Source organism: Eptatretus burgeri, chromosome 7, assembly GCF_056783735.1.
Source record: "Eptatretus burgeri isolate ZD-2024b chromosome 7, Ebu_testis_v1, whole genome shotgun sequence".
Lineage (NCBI taxonomy): Eukaryota > Metazoa > Chordata > Myxini > Myxiniformes > Myxinidae > Eptatretus > Eptatretus burgeri.
The window spans coordinates 11223125-11244789 of record NC_140967.1 but is presented as its reverse complement, the minus strand read 5'-3'; the positions used below and the strand labels follow the sequence as shown (position 1 = coordinate 11244789).

General features: G+C 41.7%; 1 protein-coding gene across 2 annotated transcripts in view; it reads left to right on the top strand.

Annotated features, from left to right (window-relative positions):
• The window catches only part of LOC147022668 (paired box protein Pax-1-like), a 51214-nt gene extending 35626 nt beyond the window's left edge, over window positions 1-15588 (top strand). For both annotated transcript variants that reach the window (XM_085887442.1, XM_085887443.1), the window contains exons 3-4: window positions 2644-2789; window positions 14967-15588. In XM_085887442.1, coding sequence (XP_085743568.1) covers window positions 2644-2789; window positions 14967-15233 — 413 coding nt within the window. In that variant the 3' untranslated portion in view covers window positions 15234-15588. The remainder of the gene's footprint in view (window positions 1-2643; window positions 2790-14966) is intronic.
• Window positions 15589-21665: the final 6077 nt, after the last annotated feature.

Below are 21665 nucleotides of genomic sequence, written 5' to 3'. Positions count from 1 at the left end.
GTGACTCGTATTTCGAACTGAAAACATTTTGAATGTCATTGATCAAACATGACGATTCCTCGATTGTTCCCGGAACGTTCAAGCGAATCTCTGGAGTTCAAATTGAGAAAATATTCTGATGTAAGATCATTGCACCACGTGAACATTTTGTCTTTTTAAGGGTGATCGCATGAGCTAACGGTTTAAAGTTTTTTTTGATGTGCTCACAGTGCTGCGGTATCAGTGGTCTCGTTTCCGATGCGTTTCTGCTATGGTGACATTATTCGCTTCTTTGAGGCGTCGTTTGCCTTGTGATACACCAATGGATCCCCACCGCCGCTGTTCACGCAGCACTCTTCCCTGTTCAGCTGTTAGTTGTGCAGTGGTGGAGTCAAAGTAACGACAAAAATAAGGCCAACCTCCACGTGCCTGCCTGGCAGCACATTGCATGTTCATGGCAGTACGTACATGATGTATGCATGTCAAGTATGCAACACCTGGCAGGTGCCACGAGGTTCCTTTAAATTCCAGGGTTTGCGCAAATTGTTTACCCCCTGAGCATTGAAGTCCCACCGGAAGCTCTCATGCCCTCCCGTTCAACATGAATGAGCTCTCAGAAAAACTAAAACCACCGATTGGTTTGTTTTATTCTCAAAACGCTGTGCCGGCCAACTGGAAATACTCTCTTGTTTTTGTCGTGTCGTTGTTGTCTTACGTTGTTTGTTTTGAACTCTTTTCTAACCGGCAGAGCTGATCAGCAAGTCTGTCATGTGATAGAAAACATCCATGAAGGAAATCAGCGTGTGTGTGTGTGTGTGTGTGTGTGTGTGTGTGTGTGTGTGTGTGTGTGTGTGTGTGTGTGTGTGTGTGTGTGTGTGTGTGTGTGTGTGTGTGTGTGTGTGTGTAATATGTGCCAGACCAGGAATCTGAGTTCACTGGTTCACCAGAGGACCTAGCTCCGATTCTTGGTCTGGGCACATATTTTTCCCACATGTACATATTAAGTTTGTTTCCCCGTTCATTTATCATTATTTATATATATAAGAAATATTATATATATACATATATATATATATATATACATATATATATATATATATATATATATATATATATATATATATATATATTTGTGAAAACATACACACACAAAATATTTTGTTAGTGTGAGCTGTTTACACCAGGCTACAGACTTACTGATCAAGTCTCCTCCCTTCGCACTGTGTCTATCATGTTAATTCCTCCAATAAAGTCGCCATGAACACATACATACGTTTCTTCGAGATGCGCAAATGATAAATAAGCGAAGCGTCTGAACAGCTCAAGCCCTGTATCCCCGAGAGGAATTTGGTTACACTATAAAACACCCCCATCCATTCCCTCCCCACCACCAAACCCTCCCCTATTAGCCACATCTTGCTCGTGAATGTGGCATCATTCCACTGGGATGTGCACAGTCTTGGCCGACGGCATGACATTAATTGCCTTTTGTAATGAGTTACGCTGAACTGGTTTCATTCCCATTTCCAACCTTAGGTGGACTGCATGGATAATGGGAACGGCCTGTTTGTGATTTTGTCGCTATCATGCATGGCCCGATAGTGACAATATCACATACAGGTATACATCACAATCAGGCCGCGCGTGAGTGACAAAATCACATACAGGTATCCATCACAATCACGTGCGGCCCGATTGCAATGTATACCTGCATGTGATTTTGTCACTATCACACACCGACCAAGCTATGTATATCTGTGCTTCCATCACTATGATGTGCTGCCCAAACTACTTATTCCTGTGCTTCTGTGACTACTACATTCTCTATTCCCAGTTTCCTTCTCCTGGATTTGATCTTTGACAGAATCAGACCCAACTAAAACTGGCATCTGGTGTGGAGCACAAGTCAACCATTCAAGGAGTGTTAAACCGTCGATCCCACCTGCAACTGTACTTTAAAGATCCCATGGGAATCTTTTGAATGATGAAATGGTTGGGTCGATATACCGAGTGGGCATGATTTCCAAATTCCCTTCGAATGGGTTCCAATACGTGATACACTCACCGCCTTGCACCTCATTTGTACTCTTCCTTGTCTTTATCCGACTTGTATGTTGAGACTCCAATGAGGCGTCAGATTCAAGCTGTGTCCAGTGACTGTCGGCTGACTCGCTTTTGAATCACGTTCAACATAAACTTGTTCAGTGCTTCTATTAAAGTATTTTTCATTTCGCATTATGAAGGAAATTCTCCCGATTCCCCCTGATTTCAGCTGCATTTTCTGGGATAAATGAGGGTAACACTGTGTTACTCACACTAACACAGGTAACGCAGGTATCAAGGGGGGTAATGTTTAGGCAACGCTGGTACAACTGGGATAACAGATACGAGGCAACACTGACATAACGTGGATGTAGAAGATATAATGCAGATATATAACTCACATAATGTGTATAACAGAAGTAACACTGATGATAACGGAAGTAACACAGATATAATGTGTATATAACGGAGGGAACACAGGTATAAACTGGATATAACCTCGGCACTTATATAATGTATATATAATGGAGGTAACACTGATATCACGGAGACATAATGGAGATAACATGCCACCGGTAAGTTAGAAAAGAACGGATTGAGGGCAGGTGTGCGTCCTCACAGGGCTCCTGCCCATGGCAGACGGAGCTGCATACACGGCGAAGGTGGAGGAATGGGGCGCCATGGGACGGGCCGCATTCGCTGGACCCGCACAATCGGTCAACGGGATCGGCAAGGTGACCGCCGAGGCAGAGCTCAAGTTCTCCCAGGTGAGTGCGACGTCGTGAGAATGCGCAGGTGTCGCTTTTATGAAGACCCACTGTGCACGTCAAATATTTCTTGTATTGAACACATGATACGATTACGTGTTTTAAACGTATGTCGGTGTGTTGGATAATAATGTTTCATGTCTATGACATTTGTTGTTGATCCACAAGGCCTATCACGACCTCTCGTCATTCCGGGCATTTAAATTGTGCAATTCGCAGAGTTTCTGGAATTTGTAATCACTTCTACGTTCACCACAAACGTTGTGCTCTTGAACAATAATACAATAACAGTGGAATGTCACGCACGTGCCAACTGAGTTCAGCGGAGCACGAGCCAGGCCTCAAGTTTAAGTGCTTTGATGCTTAGAACAACTTTTACTCGATTTGCTTTCAGTGACCACCTCATTTGGGCTGCTTTTAACATGCTCTGCAGTGTTTTTCCCTGCAGTGTGTTTGCCGTTGCAGCGGGTTTGTCTCTGCAGAAGTGTTTTTGTCCACCTTGACCCCAGGATGAACAACAGTGAGAAATCGCCCGTTATAAGGAACCTGCGGTGTGGGTGTTGGTCTTCGCTCTAGATCATTCGTAGATGCACAGATTCTTTGCATTACCGATCAGTCCACGCAGAGTCCATGTTACGAGCAAGCAACTACCCCAAAAAGCTGACCTTAGAGACCATGTACCAATAATGTTCACAAGTTTGACCTTCCTCCAGCCCAATCCTCTCCCAATTTCCTTACACCCTATACATTTCCATCCACTCTTAGTGGGGAAACTTAGCATAACAATTGTGCATTTTGTGAGGAAAGCACCAAATTTGGCACACTAGTAGCCTAACATATTATGAACAGATTTGGATATTGGGCCATCTCAAAAATTTTGATGGCAGTGGAAAATGGCTGCCACAGCCATCAGCGGCTGAATTTGAGATGGCCCAATATCCAAATCTGTTCATAATATGTTAGGCTACTAGTGTGCCAAATTTAGTGCTTTCCTCACAAAATGCACAATTGTTATGCTATATTTAGCTAAGTTGCCCCACTATCTGGTTAATCCCATATCTCGCTTCTTCCTTTCCTTCCTCAACCTACCCATAATACTCCTCTCTCCATCATTTTCGCCTTCCGTACGTAATACGTACACTGCCTGTGTGGTTGGAACGAAACCCACAAACATCTCTTTTAAATGGTGAGTGATCCTCAATGCGACAAGTATGTAATTGTCCTCCACAATGAGAGCAAATATAATGCACACGAGCATTGTGCGAAACTCTCCCACTCTCATGCACTCTCGTTACAAAGCGAGATTGTCCGTTAAAGCAGGAAATTATCCCTTGCCTTTGTATGCTTGTTAGCGATGTCAAGGAACAGCAACAGTTTTGGACAAAGCACGAGCGGCAGAGTTGACTTGACGTTTCAATAAAAGTGTCGCAGGGAGAGAGTGTATGGCGCGGAGGGCGGGCAGCAGGGTTCGAGTGGAACCAGCGCGCGTTATACCCATTATGCTGTTCGCTTCATTGCTTGTTAACTACAGCGTCTCCTATTACAAGGTTTCTCCCTAAAACCTTGCGGGTCTCAATGCCCGGACTCGCGACGTCCAACGGCGAAGTTGGTAGGAAATATGAAGGTTCATGGATTGGAGGGTATCGGGAGCAAGGGGGGCATCGAGAGGAGGGGGTTCCATGGAGTTTTACTGTTCTTCTCTTTTCCCCAATTGGAAGCTCAATCCGGACCATTGCAAAAGTGAATTTAATGCGCCCGTTGGAATGTTGCGAAAACTGATAGAGTTGCTCAAGCGGAAATGAAGGATTTATTTAAAAAAATTTGTACAATGCACCATTTAATTTTGATGCCCTTCCTTCGCTAATTGTCCCTCTGCAGACTTTCTTCATCTAAAAGTGAAACAAAAAACGAGCACATTCGATGCTAATCAATTGATTGCTTATAAATGCTGTATTTCAACAAGGGTCTTGCCTGTTCCGCAATCCCACCTGAGCACACAATGGTGGGATTGGTGCGATCACAGATTCAAATTCCGTGTACTGCTTTGATTCATCCATTTTTATTACAATGCCTTTGTAATTCATGTATAAGTGTGCATTGAGGTATCCTGACATCCTGGTAATACACATGGGGCCCAAAGCTCCGACGAGGGCCATAAATCGGTGTAAATATGGTGAATGAAACACGTGCGATTATATTTTATAGGATCAGCTATAAACCCCTTAAAAACAAAACCGAAGCAACAATTTTTACTTTTGCGTAAAAAAGCAACAAACCCCTTACAATTTACTTTTGAGCATTTAACATAATAACTCCTTCCTGTACCTACGTTGCGGAAATATTTGAAAGACCGCTTTGCTTGCCGTTGAATGGACAGCATTTTATATGTATTTTTAAGAACTAATATGACGCATGTTTCTAACAAAATTATGTTGCAAATGTTACTCTTATTCCACAAGACAGTTGCAGAACAGTTGAGATGAAAACAAGTCTGGAGACGGCGATGGTTCACGAGCAATGTGCACGGTTCGCCTTTTTTATTTTTTGACCTTCGAGGGGACGCCACGGGCAAACTGGTGGGAATCGGGAAAAACGTAAATGATGAAAGTTGTAGTACTCGAAGAGCACTACTTGCATACCAACTTTCATTCGAAACAGTTGAAAATCCTAGGAGCTCGATGCCCAATTTATTGATTTTTTGGACATTTTCTAAGTTCGTGACCTTGTGACCTTGACCTTGGGACGAAAATAAAAAAAAATCGAGCTCCGTGGGGCTATGCAGGTGCCATTGGGCTAACCAAATACCGAAACCCCTGCCAGATTCGACAAACCCTCTCGGAGAAGATGTAACTTGAAACCGGCTACCCCCTAAAAACACATGTTGTTTGGTCGAGGCTCCGCCCATAATGGGCGCAGCATGCCCATTCTCCGGAAAACACAACGAGATCATGATATAAACTTCCCACCATAATTTTATCAAGATCGGATCAAAACCCACGGAGCTATGCTCGGGACAGACAGACAGACAGACACACACATAACGAATATAGTGGTCACTTACTGACTCGTGAACCAACAGTCGGTGCACTAAAGGAAACCCTTTTATGCACCGCGTCAGTGTTTTCAAGTAGAGTCCGGTGGTGTATATAGGTGTAAGAAAATTAATATCCTCAATTACCAGCAGCTGTGTAACTATGATTGTTTGTTTTATTCTCTTTGTTTTCCCCCCCAAGGGCAATATTTATTTTCTTTAAAGAAAAACCATCTCGAGGTTGTATGCACCGAAGCAATCAGTAATATGTATTTCAGCAAATTTAAATACAATATAGAACTGTTGAGGAATTATACATTACGAACTGGGGGGTTTACATTGTGTTATCATTTTAGAAACACTTGTTAGAAGAACAAGACATTTTAATCAAAAGACATTTGAGATGAGGAATGACTTCCCAGGTCACCAGTGAGACCACAGCGTGGTAATGATGCAGATAGACACTACAAGAGGTCTTTCACCTGACCATCAAGACTCATTTACCCACAAAGACATAGGCTGCTTTGTTTACGTGTGCGTGTTTATGTATATAACCCGAACATATACATGATACAAGCAGTGAACAAAACGCTCCCCTTGTTGGTTTTTCCATCTCTCTTTTGAGAAATTTTAAAGTTTTTACAAATAACATTTGACCTTTCAATCTGAATTTTTTTTTAAGATTTTTTCCTCTTCCAGGTCAGGCCTCATACACTGAGAGCCATCGACCAGATCTCTTTACATACAATGCCAGCAGAACAAAGGGTTCTAAGTGTTAAATAAATGACTGTATATATATATATATATATATATATATATATATATATATATATATATGGCAGTACTCCATCTGGAGGGATGCTCCGAAAAAAATAGCCACCACATCAAATATATGGACCATTAAAAGCCATACCTTTTATTCTCGAGTGTTTTCACAACTACCAAGATTGATAAAGATGCCAGAATACATCACTAAAGTACCAAATCGAAAGATCGCTAAAACACCAAATTGTTATTTTTCTTTCTTTCTTCAACCACGCTAGCACAATTATGACTGAAGCGATTACAATGATTCTAATGCAAGGAAGCGACATTGTCTCTGGGGTATTACACTCATAGCATAGCCTTTTCAAATGAATCAAACTTGCTTGGCGATTGGCAGTAATTGGCACAGTCATTGCATGCTATTTACGCATGCACAGACTGGGAAACTCTGCCGTAATCTTCCATAAAGTCTGCCGTGGTTGCAAAGGTAACTGCAGCATGCGTAATTTACGAAGTAAAAGGGCCAAGAATAAACAGAACTGTATTTCTCTCCTCCTCCTCCTCCCCCCCCCCCAAAAAAGCAACAGAAAAAGTTACAAAATAAAAACATTTTTTTAAAAATAATGAAAAAAACATGTTTATAGGATGGAATTCCCCCCAAAACAACCAAACAATACGACACCAAAATCCTTTTACCGATTCCCATCACGATATATTTTCACTTTTTTAGCAAATAGGGCAAGAGATTGTTTGAAAATGTCTTTGTACGAAGGAGTTGTACATTTGTAGTGAGGGTTGGTGTCATTGCGTATTTTATTTGTTGTGGGATTGAGATGGAAGCATGTCAAAGGATGTCGTGATGGAATTCGGTAAAAGGATTATGGTGCCATCTCTTCCTTGTTTGGTTATTTTTGGGGGATTTAAATACAGACATGTTCTTTTTTTTTTTACCTCAGCCACCGAAGGTGGGTGTCGATTATATTTTCACCCCTGTCTGTTTGTCTGTCTGTCTGTCTGTCTCTCGGTTTGTATGTTATTGTGAAAATTGAAGATTTTTTGTTTGTTTGTTTATTTGGCTGTGAACAGGATCTCAAAAAGTTATGGACAGATTTGGATGAAACTTGATTGATTTGTTGGTTCGGTGACAATAACAAGCCAATTCGATTTTGGTCCAGCTATGAATCCAGATCCGGTCTATCAGTGGGATACAACACGTAAACTAATCAGACTGGCGGAGGTTTGCGCTCGACCGAGTGCCGTTCTAGTTTTTAATGTTTTTTTTTTGTAACTTTTAAGCTTACGTTGTAGCTTTAGATCTTTCAAACATCGCTTCAATCCCTGAAAACGGTGTGCATCGCAAGCATAATATTTGATCATTTCATCGACAGAGGAAGCAAAAGTAAGCGGCCAGAACTGCTATATCTCGAGTCCCATTCTAAGTTTCATGAGGATATTGGGCCATTTACATATTATGTTTGCAAAATAAGGGTGTGGGAGGGAATTTCAAAATCCTAATTACACTGCCACCCCCACCCTAAATATTCTGCATGCAATTTCTTCTCCTCATTCACTTTCTTCTCCAACTCATGGAGAACTACAACGGTAATCATAGAGCGCCCACCTCCGCCAGGCTGAACAGTTTACATTTTGTATCCCACTGATAGGCTGGTACAATGGCAGTCGGTGGAGTGCATAAACACTTTAAATTATTTCGGTTAAGGCCGGATCTGCATCTGGACCTTAACCAAAATCTACTTAACTTGCTCATGTCACCTACCCAACTTATTCACCTCGTTTCGGCTGAATCCGTCCACAACGTTTTGAGATATCCTGCTCACAGACAGACAGACAAACAAACAGGGATGAATACAGAACCTCCATCCAGCCGAGGTGGCGGAGGTAATAAACCATCCTCAAACATGAAATAATTTGTGGCTCTTTTCGTATTTGGTAGAATTTTGCTGAACTGGACAAATGGTCCCATTTAACTTTTATTTGGTTTATTTTACTTTTTTTGTTGCGTTCACGGCAGTGTGACCACTCCTCATTTTCATAAATGCCAAGGTGAGCCAATGAAAAAAAGCTAAGAATTCACAAGGTTTCGGAAAAGCGATGATAATAGAAAACCAATACGCCAAGAAAACCTATAGAAAACCAAGACGCCAAGGTGAACAACGAATAGCCAAGATCGTGTGAAAAAAGCCAAGGAGTGGTCACGCTGGTTCACGGCACCCTCATTGTAACTCATTGAATAAGACAATCCTTGACACACATCTGCCTAATACAAAAACGTTAAAAGCAAAAAAAAAATAGTCCTAGTCACTTTCTGCCTGTTTGTTTGTTCGTTTCTCTGTTTGTTTGTCTGTGTACAGGGTATCTCAAAAAGTTGCGCATGGATTCGGATGAAATTTTGTGGAAAGGTTGGGTGTGTGACAAGGGCGAACTGATTAGATTTCGGTGAAGATCCGGATCCGACGAATATAATTTTTTCAGTGATTCTTCACCATTGAGAGAGAGAGAGAGTGCAAAACCGATGTGTGGCATGATGTCTCAAAAACGTAATGGGCTGGACATGTTCTCGTGCATCAGGCATTGCGTGTCGGCAGTATGAGCTCTACCGAGTGTCCTTCTAGCTTATTCATAATTTCTCTTTGTGCATCTGTGCACAGAGAAGTGAATTCTTTCAAAAAAAAATTTTTGTAAGGCTCACTTGGCTGTGTTTACGTGCGTTAAAGGGAAGATGCACAGCAGCTGAAACGTGAATCCTATCCAGGTCGCTCCTAATACCTCCACATTTACTCATTGCTTATTTGGGTTCCTACTGACGACTCCAATGTAGTATTTAGGCTTTCATTTGAATACATTTATACAAATCCCTCGGTTCTTTTCTTCACTATACGAACCATTTTTTATTTGATGTTACCCTGCTATGTACCATCAGCCAGAAAGCTGTGGTGTGGAGGTTTAGGATACTGAACATGTAATCAGTACTGAGGAGGTTTTCCAAGGGTGGGAGAAGTGGGGGAACTTATCTGTGCCCTCTTTGTTCACCTCTCTTCGAGAATTCTCTCCACCTTTTCAGAAATCTGTTTTTCTCAACATACCCATAATTTACCTTTCACGTACATTACATTTAGATGCTCCGTTTGATGAATAATGCTGAGAGAGCAATTATGTCATGATCAACTGCGGAAGGATTGGTTACTCAAACGGGTTTTAATAGAATAGGATCTACCGCCAAATGACCCCATACCCAAGCACTCCCTTTTCCAGGTTATTGTGATATTTCCCCCTCTCCATCACCGACTTTTGTTTGTTAGTTGTCCGTTGATTTCTTCCTTTTCTGTTTCATCCCAACTTTCCCTTCCTCTTCTTGCTGTCTTTCAATCAGCTTAATTATGCAACTTCTTCACCCCCATGTGTCTTTCTCCCCTCCCCCTTGATCTCACTCTCACTTATATTCTGCTGTTGGTGTTTCCCCCTTTTCATTTTGTTCTCCTCCATTCTGCTCTCTCCATGAGCCTCAACTGTGAATCCAAAAAAAAAACAGAAGCTACCACAGAGGTTAAATCCTCACTTTAAGAGAAGTAGTTTGGCTAGCAGACTTTATCATGAAAATTATCTTCAGGATTATCATAACAATTTCCCAATAAGCCTTTTTAACATGTAATATCTTTCAGAAATATAGTCCAAAGACACACTAATCTCGCGTTTCAAAGGATGGAACCAGCAGAACATTGATGGAGGAATGCTAACCGCCAAGAGAAGCTGATGTTTTCGATGCTAATTCTTTGTTGGAACAAAAAAGGTAAATTTCAAACCTCAGAACTACCTCTTATGTCTGATTAAACTAAATTTTCCACAATAGACTTTTTTTCTTTACAAAATGGAAGAGCGAGGTGTCGGATTGCAGGAACTGATAGTGGGGTAGTGTGGCAGCAGTTGGACACCATAAGCAAGGGAGTGAACAGGGAAAGGAGACAGAAGAGACATTGCTGTGCAATTATTGTCTGTATTTCCAGATGATTGTTGCTTGAACTACTAGATAATTATTGTTTTCCTCATGTAGGATTTTTTTTTTTTTGCAGCTAAACTGTTATAACCTCTGCCACCAAAGGTGGCCTGAGTTTATGTTTTCACTCCTGTCTGCTTGTTTGTCTTTGTTTGTTTGTCTGTGAACAGGATATCTCAAAAAGTTGGAATCGGACGAAACATGGTGGATCGGTTGGGTGTGTGACAAGGAAGAATTGATTCAATTTTAGTGAAGTTCCAAATCCGGATCCGGATCCGAGAATGTTTTAAAGTGCTTCTTCACCCATTGAGTGATGGGGCTAAAAATGATATTTCAAAAAGTTTTGGACGAGTTATGGCAAAACTAGGTGGCTGAGGTGGTTAGGTGACAAGAACAAACTGATTCGATTTGGACTCAGGTCCAGATCCAGATCTGGCCTGTCGGTGGGATGCAAAACGTAAACTGTTTGGCCTGGCAGTAGTTCTTCCAAGTGCCGTTCCAGCTTACATTTGCAATGACCACGGACAGACTTTTTTTACAGTGACATGGGTTTAAGCTCTGCTTGAGAGAATGCCAATCCCCTCTCCGCTTCAAGCCTTCAAACCCCCTTCCCACCCGTCACAGTCGCCTGTCAAACTCACAATCCCACGAGATATACAGAAAATATATGGGTCCATGAACAGGTCATGGCCCCTCATGGATGCCTGTCCAACTTAAAATCCCACGAGATATGCAGCAAAGATATGTGACCATGAGCAGGTCGTGGCCCGTCACTCACCTGTACAGCTCACAATCCCATGAGATATGTGACCATGAGTAGGGCCCGTTATGGTCGCCTGTCCAACTCACAATCCCACGAGATATACGGAAAAGATATGTGACCATGAGCAGGTCATGGCCTGTCACTGTCACCTGTACAGCTCACAATCCCACGAGATATGTGACCATGAGCAGGGCCCGTTATGGTCGCCGGTCCAACCCACAATCCTACGAGATATGTGACCATGAGCAGGTCATTGCCCATCACTGTCACCTGTACAGCTTACAATCCCATGATATATGTGACCATGAGCAGGTCATGGCCCATCACTGATGCCTGTCCAACTCACAATCCCATGAGATATGCGGAAAAGATATGCGACAATAAACGACTCAAAACCAATGATCTTATTTCCTGATGCATATTTTTTTGAATTTTTAACAATCGATTGTGACATGGGTTTTTTATGATGATTATCTTCACAAGGCCCGTGACACCTATCGGCTCAAAATCCTTTTAACTGTGGCTTTGGTAGTTTTATATTGAAGGGAAAACGTATAGGGAGTGCATTGTGATTGCAAGTATGACAGCTCCGAGGTGTCTTTGGCTTCACGGGGAGCAGTCAGCACCAAAATGGCCGCCGTAAAAAATTTCATCAGGATGAAATTGTGGATGGGTGGAGTCAGGCAAGCTGTAACCAATCATTGGGAAGGATTGTTCCTCTCTGAGGAGATTGCCATCTCCTCTCTGGCCTCACCCTCCCCCCTGCTCTGTCTGTGATATGTCCTGCCCCCCCTCCCCCTATATTTCCACAGGGCGTTCAAGGTCCGTCAGCAACCCCCTTCTGGCAAAACTACCAAAATCAAGAAACATTGCTCACCTTCACTCTTTCATTCCTCTTTTTCCCCACCTTTGGAACAAACTCCCTCACTCTGTTCAATCCCATTCTTCCCTCCAGGTGTTCAAAACAGATGTTCACCACCACCTCTTATTGTCGCCCATCCAAAACCATGATCTTTTCTACCCCCATTAATCCACCTCAAACCCACCTTCAAATTCCCTGCTTTCCTTCCTGAAACTCCCTGTAGTGTCCATCTTGTTTACCCCGTATACCCTGCCCCATCCCTCTCCCTTCCACAGATCTCCTCATGTCTCTGTTCCACACTTTTTTTTCCTTCCCTCTCCCACCTCTCTTGTCTCCTGCTCCCCTTGTTGTACGTTCTGTGTGTTAGCTCTCATACGAGCCTCGACATTGGATACAAAAAAAAGGAAGAAGACATCAAGCACTTTTTTTGTCACCTTAAACTTGACAAATCCCCTTTTCATTCCTTTTTCAGTGAGATCAAAGTCTTCATGATTGGTTCACCATGGTTTATGCAGTATATTTCACTCAGGGCATTTCAAACGGGATTTGCAGAATGCAAGGGTTTCCATGGAGGGGAGTGGGAGTGGGATAGTGCTGAAAGGCTTCTAGCAGCTCTCAGTTTTGTAGAGAGGAATGTCTGTAGTATTTTACACCATTTCACCTGTCACTGTTGGTTCACAAAAAAGAACAGCTCAATGATGTGGCTCGGCGAAAGTGTACACCAACCATTCATTCATTCATTCATTCGAGTGCAGCATGTGGCTGCTGGTTTGCGTCATTACTGGAAGCATGGCTGTGCCACTAATGTAGTGCCTCCTGTAGGCAAGACAGGGGAATTGGTGATTTGTTCAGGGTTCCGGCGATAAATTCCCTCCTCTTTGTGATGAGTTGGGATATTTAACGTCCACCAACTAGTGTTGGCAGACAGGTCTTCCTGCACACGTTCCTCCGATGGACGGCATCCACAGTGACACATCACCGTGCATGAGAAAGTACATCAGGGTGACAGTCTTGCAGCTCGATCAAGATTCAAACCCAAGCTTGACGGCTCAAAAAATTGAATGCTTATCTCTCTAAGATCTCCTCTCAGGGGAACACCAACCATTGCCTATGTAGGGGTCAAACTCATGCTGCCTTTTCACAGGATTCTCTTGCCTCCAAATCCTGAAATGAAGATGGTTTGCCTTTCCGCCAAGATGGGACGCTGCTTCATCAGAAAACAGGGGTTTGTCAAGAAACCTGTTGTCTCTTCGATCCCTCCGAGCAAGGAGCCACAACATCCAATATGTGTGGCGTAATCCACTTTCGGCAACAGATCAATCACTTGTATCTGATTGCGGTTGAAATGCAAGTACCTGTGCAAAATGCAATGGCGTGGATTTTTTCGAATCCTGATCTCTGCTGATGCATACACCTTTCTGACCTCCTGGGGTTGTTTTCCATGGGTATGTGCAACTATGTCGATGAATTCGAGCATCTTTCTTCAGCCTCATTTTGGCTCCACACTGGCCACGACGCAGAAAACGGTTCCACCCAGCGCCGAATCTCATTCTCGTGAGATGCTTCCCTCTTGAACTTGCACTTAAACTTCCTTTATCACTCCACAATCGGCCCACTTTCATTCCAAAAAAAAACTTCTTACAGTCGTCTTCTGTACAGTGAACATTTTTTTTTTGTCCGTTTCATATATGAGGCACCGCGAGGAGGAGTGATGTGAGGGACACATCGGCCATTTTGGAGTTAATGCCATATAGCACTATTTTAACCCTTCCCCTATCATCCGAGCCTATCATCATCATATCATTAAAAAATGTCGCAAACATCACTCTTCCTCGCGGGGCCTCATATATGGTGAAGCGACGTGCATCACATTTCTCATTTGTCCTTTCACATTTGATATGACCAAGTTAAGCGCATGATTAAATGTCGAGGTGAGTTGCAATACCTACTAAACAAAAAAGATCATTTCTACCATTTTGTTTTCAAAAACTTACAAAATTATCACCAACAATAGGGGGATATTTTGTACTGTATTATGTATGTATACACATGAAAAAAGTTATATAAACTATCAACAGCCACTGAAAGAGAAGCAAATCCAACATTGCACTGGTATTCTATAGTATCCTTTGCTGTTATTCACCTCTTGGTTGAAATCACCTTTCGCGGGCCACAGAAGGTGGAATTGAGTCCTCCCAGGGAAGAATGTATTCATCTTTTTTGTCTAGCATCACATTTCAAATGCGATGCATCGATGGGCACGCCGTCGCTCAGATGGATGTTAAACTGTGTGTCCCGTCTGCGCTTGCATTAGTTGGTGGGTGTTCAAGATCCCACAGTGTCCTTCGTGAAGAGTAGATGAGCTGTTGTCAGCATCATGGCCAAAAACAGCAAAATTCCTGCCCTAACCTCATGTTGCCCCTGTCCCAAGGGGAAAAAAGCGTAACAGGATCAACCCAAGGGGCAGAGGAGTAGTAATAGTTGTAATCGTAGTTGTAGTACTCCGACTATCTCTGGCACAATGTCGGTACTTTTGAGCTTTGAGGTTTTCTTTACTCTGTTTTCAAGTCCTGGTACTTGGTAATTTTTCGAATTTCCGCATTCTTTAAGCCAAAGTCATTCGGTACCGACTACTCAATTCGCATTCTTCTTTTGTGAATTGCTACGTCCTAAATGCATCCCTTCCCCTCAATAAATGGAATCATCTTCACGTTCCATGTTCTATCTGCCTTCCTCACCCATAGGCTCACTCAGCACTGCCTGCCGTTAGCAGCTTCGTGTCTGCCTCCAGCCTCGGTTCTTACCCCGGGGCACCAAGCCAAGTGCAGTATGTGCAGTATGGGGCACCCACCGGTCCTGGCTTCATAGCGGGCCCAGGAGGAGGCTGGCAAGCACAGCACGGGGGTCGGCTGAGTCCACACGGAGTGACAATTTCATCTGGAGATCTCCATTTCAAGGCCATGGCAGGGCGGACGCCTCGTGTCTCAGACATGTTACCGAGGAAGTCCTGATGGACGCAGACATTTTCTGCAAGGCTGCAAGATGGAAGCAGGAAAGCATGGCTTACATGTTGTGTGCCCCACAGCTGATGCAGGCAGTGCTCACTGTGCAGACTGCGTAGATCTGCAAAGAGTGCAGCAAGTCCTGGTGCACTCTCACATCTGGAACATTCTGGAAGTGTATATATTGTAATTTTTTTTTAATATTTAATACCGTTTGCAAATGCACACCAAATCACATTGCTGTGTTTTGGTATAAGTACTGTACAACAGGAATCCTGAAAGAGAGAATGGCTTTGTACAAAACTCCAAAGCAGTGCTTGGCATATTGGACTGTTTTATACAAAATTAAAGTATTATATATTGACATTGTTCTTTTTTTCTCTCCTTTCAAGAGGCTCCATGAATGCTGAGCTTACAACCAGGTGTCAGATCAAATAATTAGAGGTGTGTGTGTATGTGTGTGTGTGTGTGTGTGTGTGTGTGTGTGTGTGTGTGTGTGTGTGTGTGTGTGTGTGTGTGTGTGTGTGTGTGTATGTGCCTGTGTTGGTTTAGCGGTTAAGGTGGCTGGCTTGGGACCTTAGGGTCCTGAGTTTGAGCCCCTGTCAACCGTTGAATTAACACCAGGTGGGTTTGAATCAGCCTGTCATCCTTTCAAGGTCGGCGAAATGAGTACCAGTGAACTGGGGTAACAACCATTCGGGGTACCAGCATCGGAGTGGCGAACCATCCAGGACTGTACTCCTTGCCAATGAAACTGCCTCATTAGCCGTATGTGCCTTTACAGCATGAAAGGAATGGATATATATATATATATATATATATATATATATATATATATATATATATATATATATATATATATATATATATATATATATATATATATATATATATATATGTACATCTTCTTCTTCATTTGGCTGATCCCATTAGGGGTCGCCACAGCGGATCATCCGTATGATCCGCATCGTGATTTGGCACATGTTTTACGCCGGATGCCCTTCCTGACGCAACCCTGGTCGCCTCTTACGAGGCCATATACGAGATATGGTACACCTATTCTAACCGGGGTATACACCAGCCCAGTACACTGGTACTCACTTCGCCGACCTCGGAAGGATGACAGGCTGAGTCAAACCCCTGGTGTATTAATTCAGTGGCCCAACGGGGCTTGAACTCAGGACCTTTTGGATCCCAAGCCGCGACCCTAACCACTGCGCCAACACCAGGATATATATATATATATATATATATATATATATATATATATATATATATATATATATATATATATATATATATATATATACATACATACACACACATATATATACATATAGCCTGGTGTTGGTGCAGTTGTACATATATATATATATATATATATATATATATATATATATATATATATATATATATATATATATATATATGTACATATACATATATATGTACATACAGTGGGGAGAACAAGTATTTTATACACTACCGTTTTTGCAGGTTTTCCCACTTACAAAGCACGTAGAGGTCTGTAATTTTTATCATAGGTACACTTCAACTGTGAAAGACGGAATCTAAAACAAAAATCCTGAAAATCACATTGTATGATATTTAAATAATTAATTTGCATTTTATTGCATGAAATAAGTATTTGATACATCAGAAAAACAGAACTTAATATTTGGTACAGAAACCTTTGTTTGCAATTACAGAGATCAGACGTTTACTGTAGTTCTGAACCAGGTTTGCACAGACTGCAGCAGGGATTTTGGCCCACTCCTCCATACAGATCTTCTCCAGATCCTTCAGGTTTCGGGGCTGTCGCTGGGCAACACAGACTTTCAGCTCCCTCCAAAGATTTTCTATTGGGTTCAGGTCTGGAGACTGGCGAGGCCACTCCAGGACCTTGAGATGCTTCTTACGGAGCCACTCCTTAGTTGCCCTGGCTGTGTGTTTCGGGTCGTTGTCATGCTGGAAGACCCAGCCACGCCCCATCTTCAATGCTCTTGTTGAGCGAAGGAGGTTGTTGGCCAAGATCTCGTGATACATGGCCCCATCCATCCTCCACTCAATACGGTGCAGTCGTCCTGTCCCCTTTGCAGAAAAGCATCCCCAAAGAATGATGTTTCCACCTCCATGCTTCACGGTTGGGATGGTGTTCTTGGGGTTGTACTCATCCTTCTTCTTCCTCCAAACATGGCAAGTGGAGTTTAATCCAAAAAGCTCTATTTTGGTCTCATCAGACCACATGACCTTCTCCCATTCCTCCTCTGGATCATCCAGATGGTCATTGGCAAACTTCAGACGGGCCTGGACATGCGCTGGCTTGAGCAGAGGGACCTTGTGTGCGCTGCAGGATTTTAATCCATGACGGCGTCGTGTGTTACTTATGGTTTTCTTTGATACTGTAGTCCCAGCTCTCTTCAGGTCATTGACCAGGTCCTCCCGTGTAGTTCTGGGCTGATCCCTCACCTTTCTCATCATTGAGGCTCCACGAGGTGAGATCTTGCATGGAGCCCCAGACCGAGGGAGATTGACTGTTATGTTGAACTTCTTCCATTTTCTAATAATTACGCCAACAGTTGTTGCCTTCTCACCAAGCTGCTTGCCTATTGTCCTGTAGCCCATCCCAGCCTTGTGCAAGTCTACAATTTTGTCCCTGATGTCCTTAGACAGCTCTCTCGTCTTGCCCATTGTGGAGAGGTTGGAGTCTGATTGATTGAGTGTGGACAGCTGTCTTTTATGCAGATAACGAGTTCAAACAGGTGCAGTTAATACAGGTAATGAGTGGAGAATCGGAGGGCTTCTTAAAGACAAAACTAACAGGTCTGTGAGAGCCGGAATTCTTACTGGTTGGTAGGTGATCAAATACTTATTTCATGCAATAAAATGCAAATTAATTATTTAAAAATCATACAATGTGATTTTCAGGATTTTTGTTTTAGATTCCGTCTTTCACAGTTGAAGTGTACCGATGATAAAAAATTACAGACCTCTACGTGCTTTGTAAGTGGGAAAACCTGCAAAAACGGCAATGTATCAAATACTTGTTCTCCCCACTGTATATATATATATATATATATATATATATATATATATATATATATATATATATATATATATATATATATATATATATATATATATATATATATATATATATATATATATATATAGTTTAATTTGAAGAGAATTCATTTTCCAACAAGTTAATGATCCCAAACATACTACCAATATAGTAAAACAGTATTTGGAGAACAAGGTTACAGCTGGTATGCTCCAAGTGTTAGAATGACCACCCTAGAATCTGGACAAGAGTCCCATCGAGACCATGTTGGATTACCTGGAAACAGAGAACAAGAGGAACCACACTAACCTTCCAGGATATTTGGCACAATATTCCTGCAAAAGTGCTTCAGTCCTAAACAGGAAGCATGGGTAAGAGTGATGACACTTAACAAGGCAAAGGGCAGACATATTATTAACTGATGCTATAAAATGACAGTTATTATTATTTCCTTTAGCAGTTTGGTTCATATACATTTATAAAGGTTGTTGATTTACAATAATAAACACATGACATCACTGATAATTTGATGAATTTACCTTAAAGTATGAATATCATTGGAAAAACCCATACTTTTGCATAGTAATGTATATTTCTGGAAATACATTGGTTCCTATATAATCTGATAAGATATGACTTCATTTCAGGAAATATCCCCACTGAAAAAAAAGCTCCAAAGTATTCTTTCACCACAGATCATATTCACCTACTGAAAATGTGTGGAGGCAAGAACTGCATCACGTGGTGGAAGAAATGATGGACTAAGTGGTGACAGAGGTTGGGCAAGAAAGATGAAGAGGATTGTTAGGCATACATTGGCCTGCAAAATTATTTACCCCCGACAACTAATGCCACATTTACATGAATTACGAATTATGCAGAAACAATTTTTCCAAATGAACTTTTTTATTCATAACTGAAGAGTTCAAACTAAACACTGTTATAGTTGAAGGAGGTTGCAAGTCAGGAGTACCTGGAAAAAACGTGTACAAATCAAAATTCACTGGTTGTAAAAGTATTCAGCCCTTGAGGTCAGCACTTGGTGGAAGCACCTTTTACAGCAATGACTGCTATGAGTGTTTCTGGGGAGGTCTCAACCAGCTTTGCACAGTGAGATGGTGAAATCTTTGCCCATTCTTCACGTGAAAATTGCTCTAGTTCTGCAAAGTTTGATGGGGATCGTCGATGGATTGCAATCTTCAAGTCTCACCATAAATCTTCGATTGGGTTCAAGTCAGGACTTTGACTGGGCCACTCAAGAACATTTATATATTCTGCGGATCATTGTCCTGCTGGAATGTGAATCTCCCACCCAGTTTCATATTCATGGCTAACTCAAGCAGGTTTTCATCAAGGATTCTCCGATGCTTTGCACTGTCCATTGTCCCTTCTATCCAGACAAGCTTGCCAGTCCCTGCTGATGAAAAACAGCCCCACAATATGATGCTGTCACCACCATACTTAGCAGTAGGGATGGTGTTGAGTTAATGTGAAGTGTTAAGCTTGCGCTGGACGTAACGCTTTAAATTTAGACCAAAAAGTTCAATTTTTGTCTCATCTGACAACATAACTTTTCTCCACATGTCTGCAGTGTCATTAAGATGCTTTTTCGCAAACTCCATATGAGCTTTTAGATGCTTCTTTTTCAGTAATGGCTTCTTTCTTGCCACCTGTCCAAGCAGGCCAGCTTTGTGAAGGGAATGGGACATTGTTGATTGATGAACACTGGCTTCCATCTTGGACATAAGAGCCTTGTGTATCTTTCAAAGTCATTGTTGGATTTGACATCCCGAACCAGTTTTCTGCTTGCCCGGCTGCTGAGTTTGGATGGGCCACCTGATCTGGGTAGAGTCTGGGTGGTATGATACATCTTCCACTTCTTTATGATGGATTTCACCATACTCAAGGGATAATGAGTGACTCAAATCTTCTTATAACCCTCCCCTGAACCGTGCTATTCCACCTCCACATGTCTGACTTCTTTGGAAAGCTCCTTGGTCTTCATGTTTGCCTTCTTGGTTGAAAAGGTGAGTTGCATCTTAAAACTCCTAAGATAAGTGGGGGAGCTTGATTTTTAAATTAAACCACTGATTACATACAGGTGAAACTTAATACACTTGTTTTGTAACTTTACAAACAAATAATTTGCTCCTGAAGTGACTTTGGGTTTATGAAGCAAAGTGTTTTGAAAACTTATGCAACTGATAATAATTTGATGCTCTCTGTTCATCTAACTTATTGACATTTTATCTGCATTTTTTAGCTTTATTACTTTGGAATAGTCTGTGAAGACTATATATATATTAAGTTTGATTTGAAAGCATCATGAAACAAGTACAGGTTCATTCAAAGTACACCGCCTCCATGCCAAATAAATAAATAACAAATCCTCCAGCGCGCCACATTGCCGGGGCACCTTCAGTGCCCAGCGATGCCGCCATGCAGCACATGGAGACGGAATTGGAAGGGAGCGATGCACAATAATTGATTGATTAATTGATTGCAGAATTAAAATAAATAAATAATAATCGTAAAATAATTAATTTCTTAATCAATTGCCGAATTGCATACCAAAACCACCAGTTTCATCCGAATCTGTAACTTTTTGAAAATTAATTAATATAAAAATGAATAATTAATTAATCAATAAACCAAAATTCCCCTTATAGCCAAATCACTTGGTCACTATCATATCCAAACATCAGCTTCCAAGCTCAAAGGGTGCCTGAGATATTGCCCAGATGAGAAATAAAATAAAGTAATTAATAAGTCTACAATAATTAATTGATGAATCAAAAAATAAAAAAATAACATTTTTGCCAAAGCACATCTTCACTTTTGTCCCCAAATTTCAGCTTCCGAGATCAAAGGATGGCTGAGATTTTGCCTGGACAAACAAGCAAAGAAGAAAGAAAACGGAGTAAAAACTGAGTACTCCCTTCCTTCGGCGCCCGTCATGCATCGCCTCGATATGGAATTGGGAAAGAGCGGTGTACAATAAGATCAGGTGGCATAAAAATATGAAAACTTTGGAGGGAGGTGAATACTTTTGCAGGCCACTGGACATTGCTTATCATTCTACAACGGGAGGAAACAAAGAGCCCTCGTAAGACAACATGCAGGGAGAAGTGAAGAATCTATCTTATTTTTCAACATAATCTTCCTTAAGAACCACAAACTTTTGTTTTTTTCAATGTTCCACCAAGTTATTAAACAGAACTCTGGATAATTATCCGGATTCTCACTTTTCTGTCCTGTATATTCAAGAGAAATAGTCAGAGGTGAATAAAACGTAAAAATTGGAGATGAGTACTGATTTCAAACGCTGTTTCCGGCCTTTTTTGCAGTTGCAATGTCAGAGCTGTAGGATAATTATA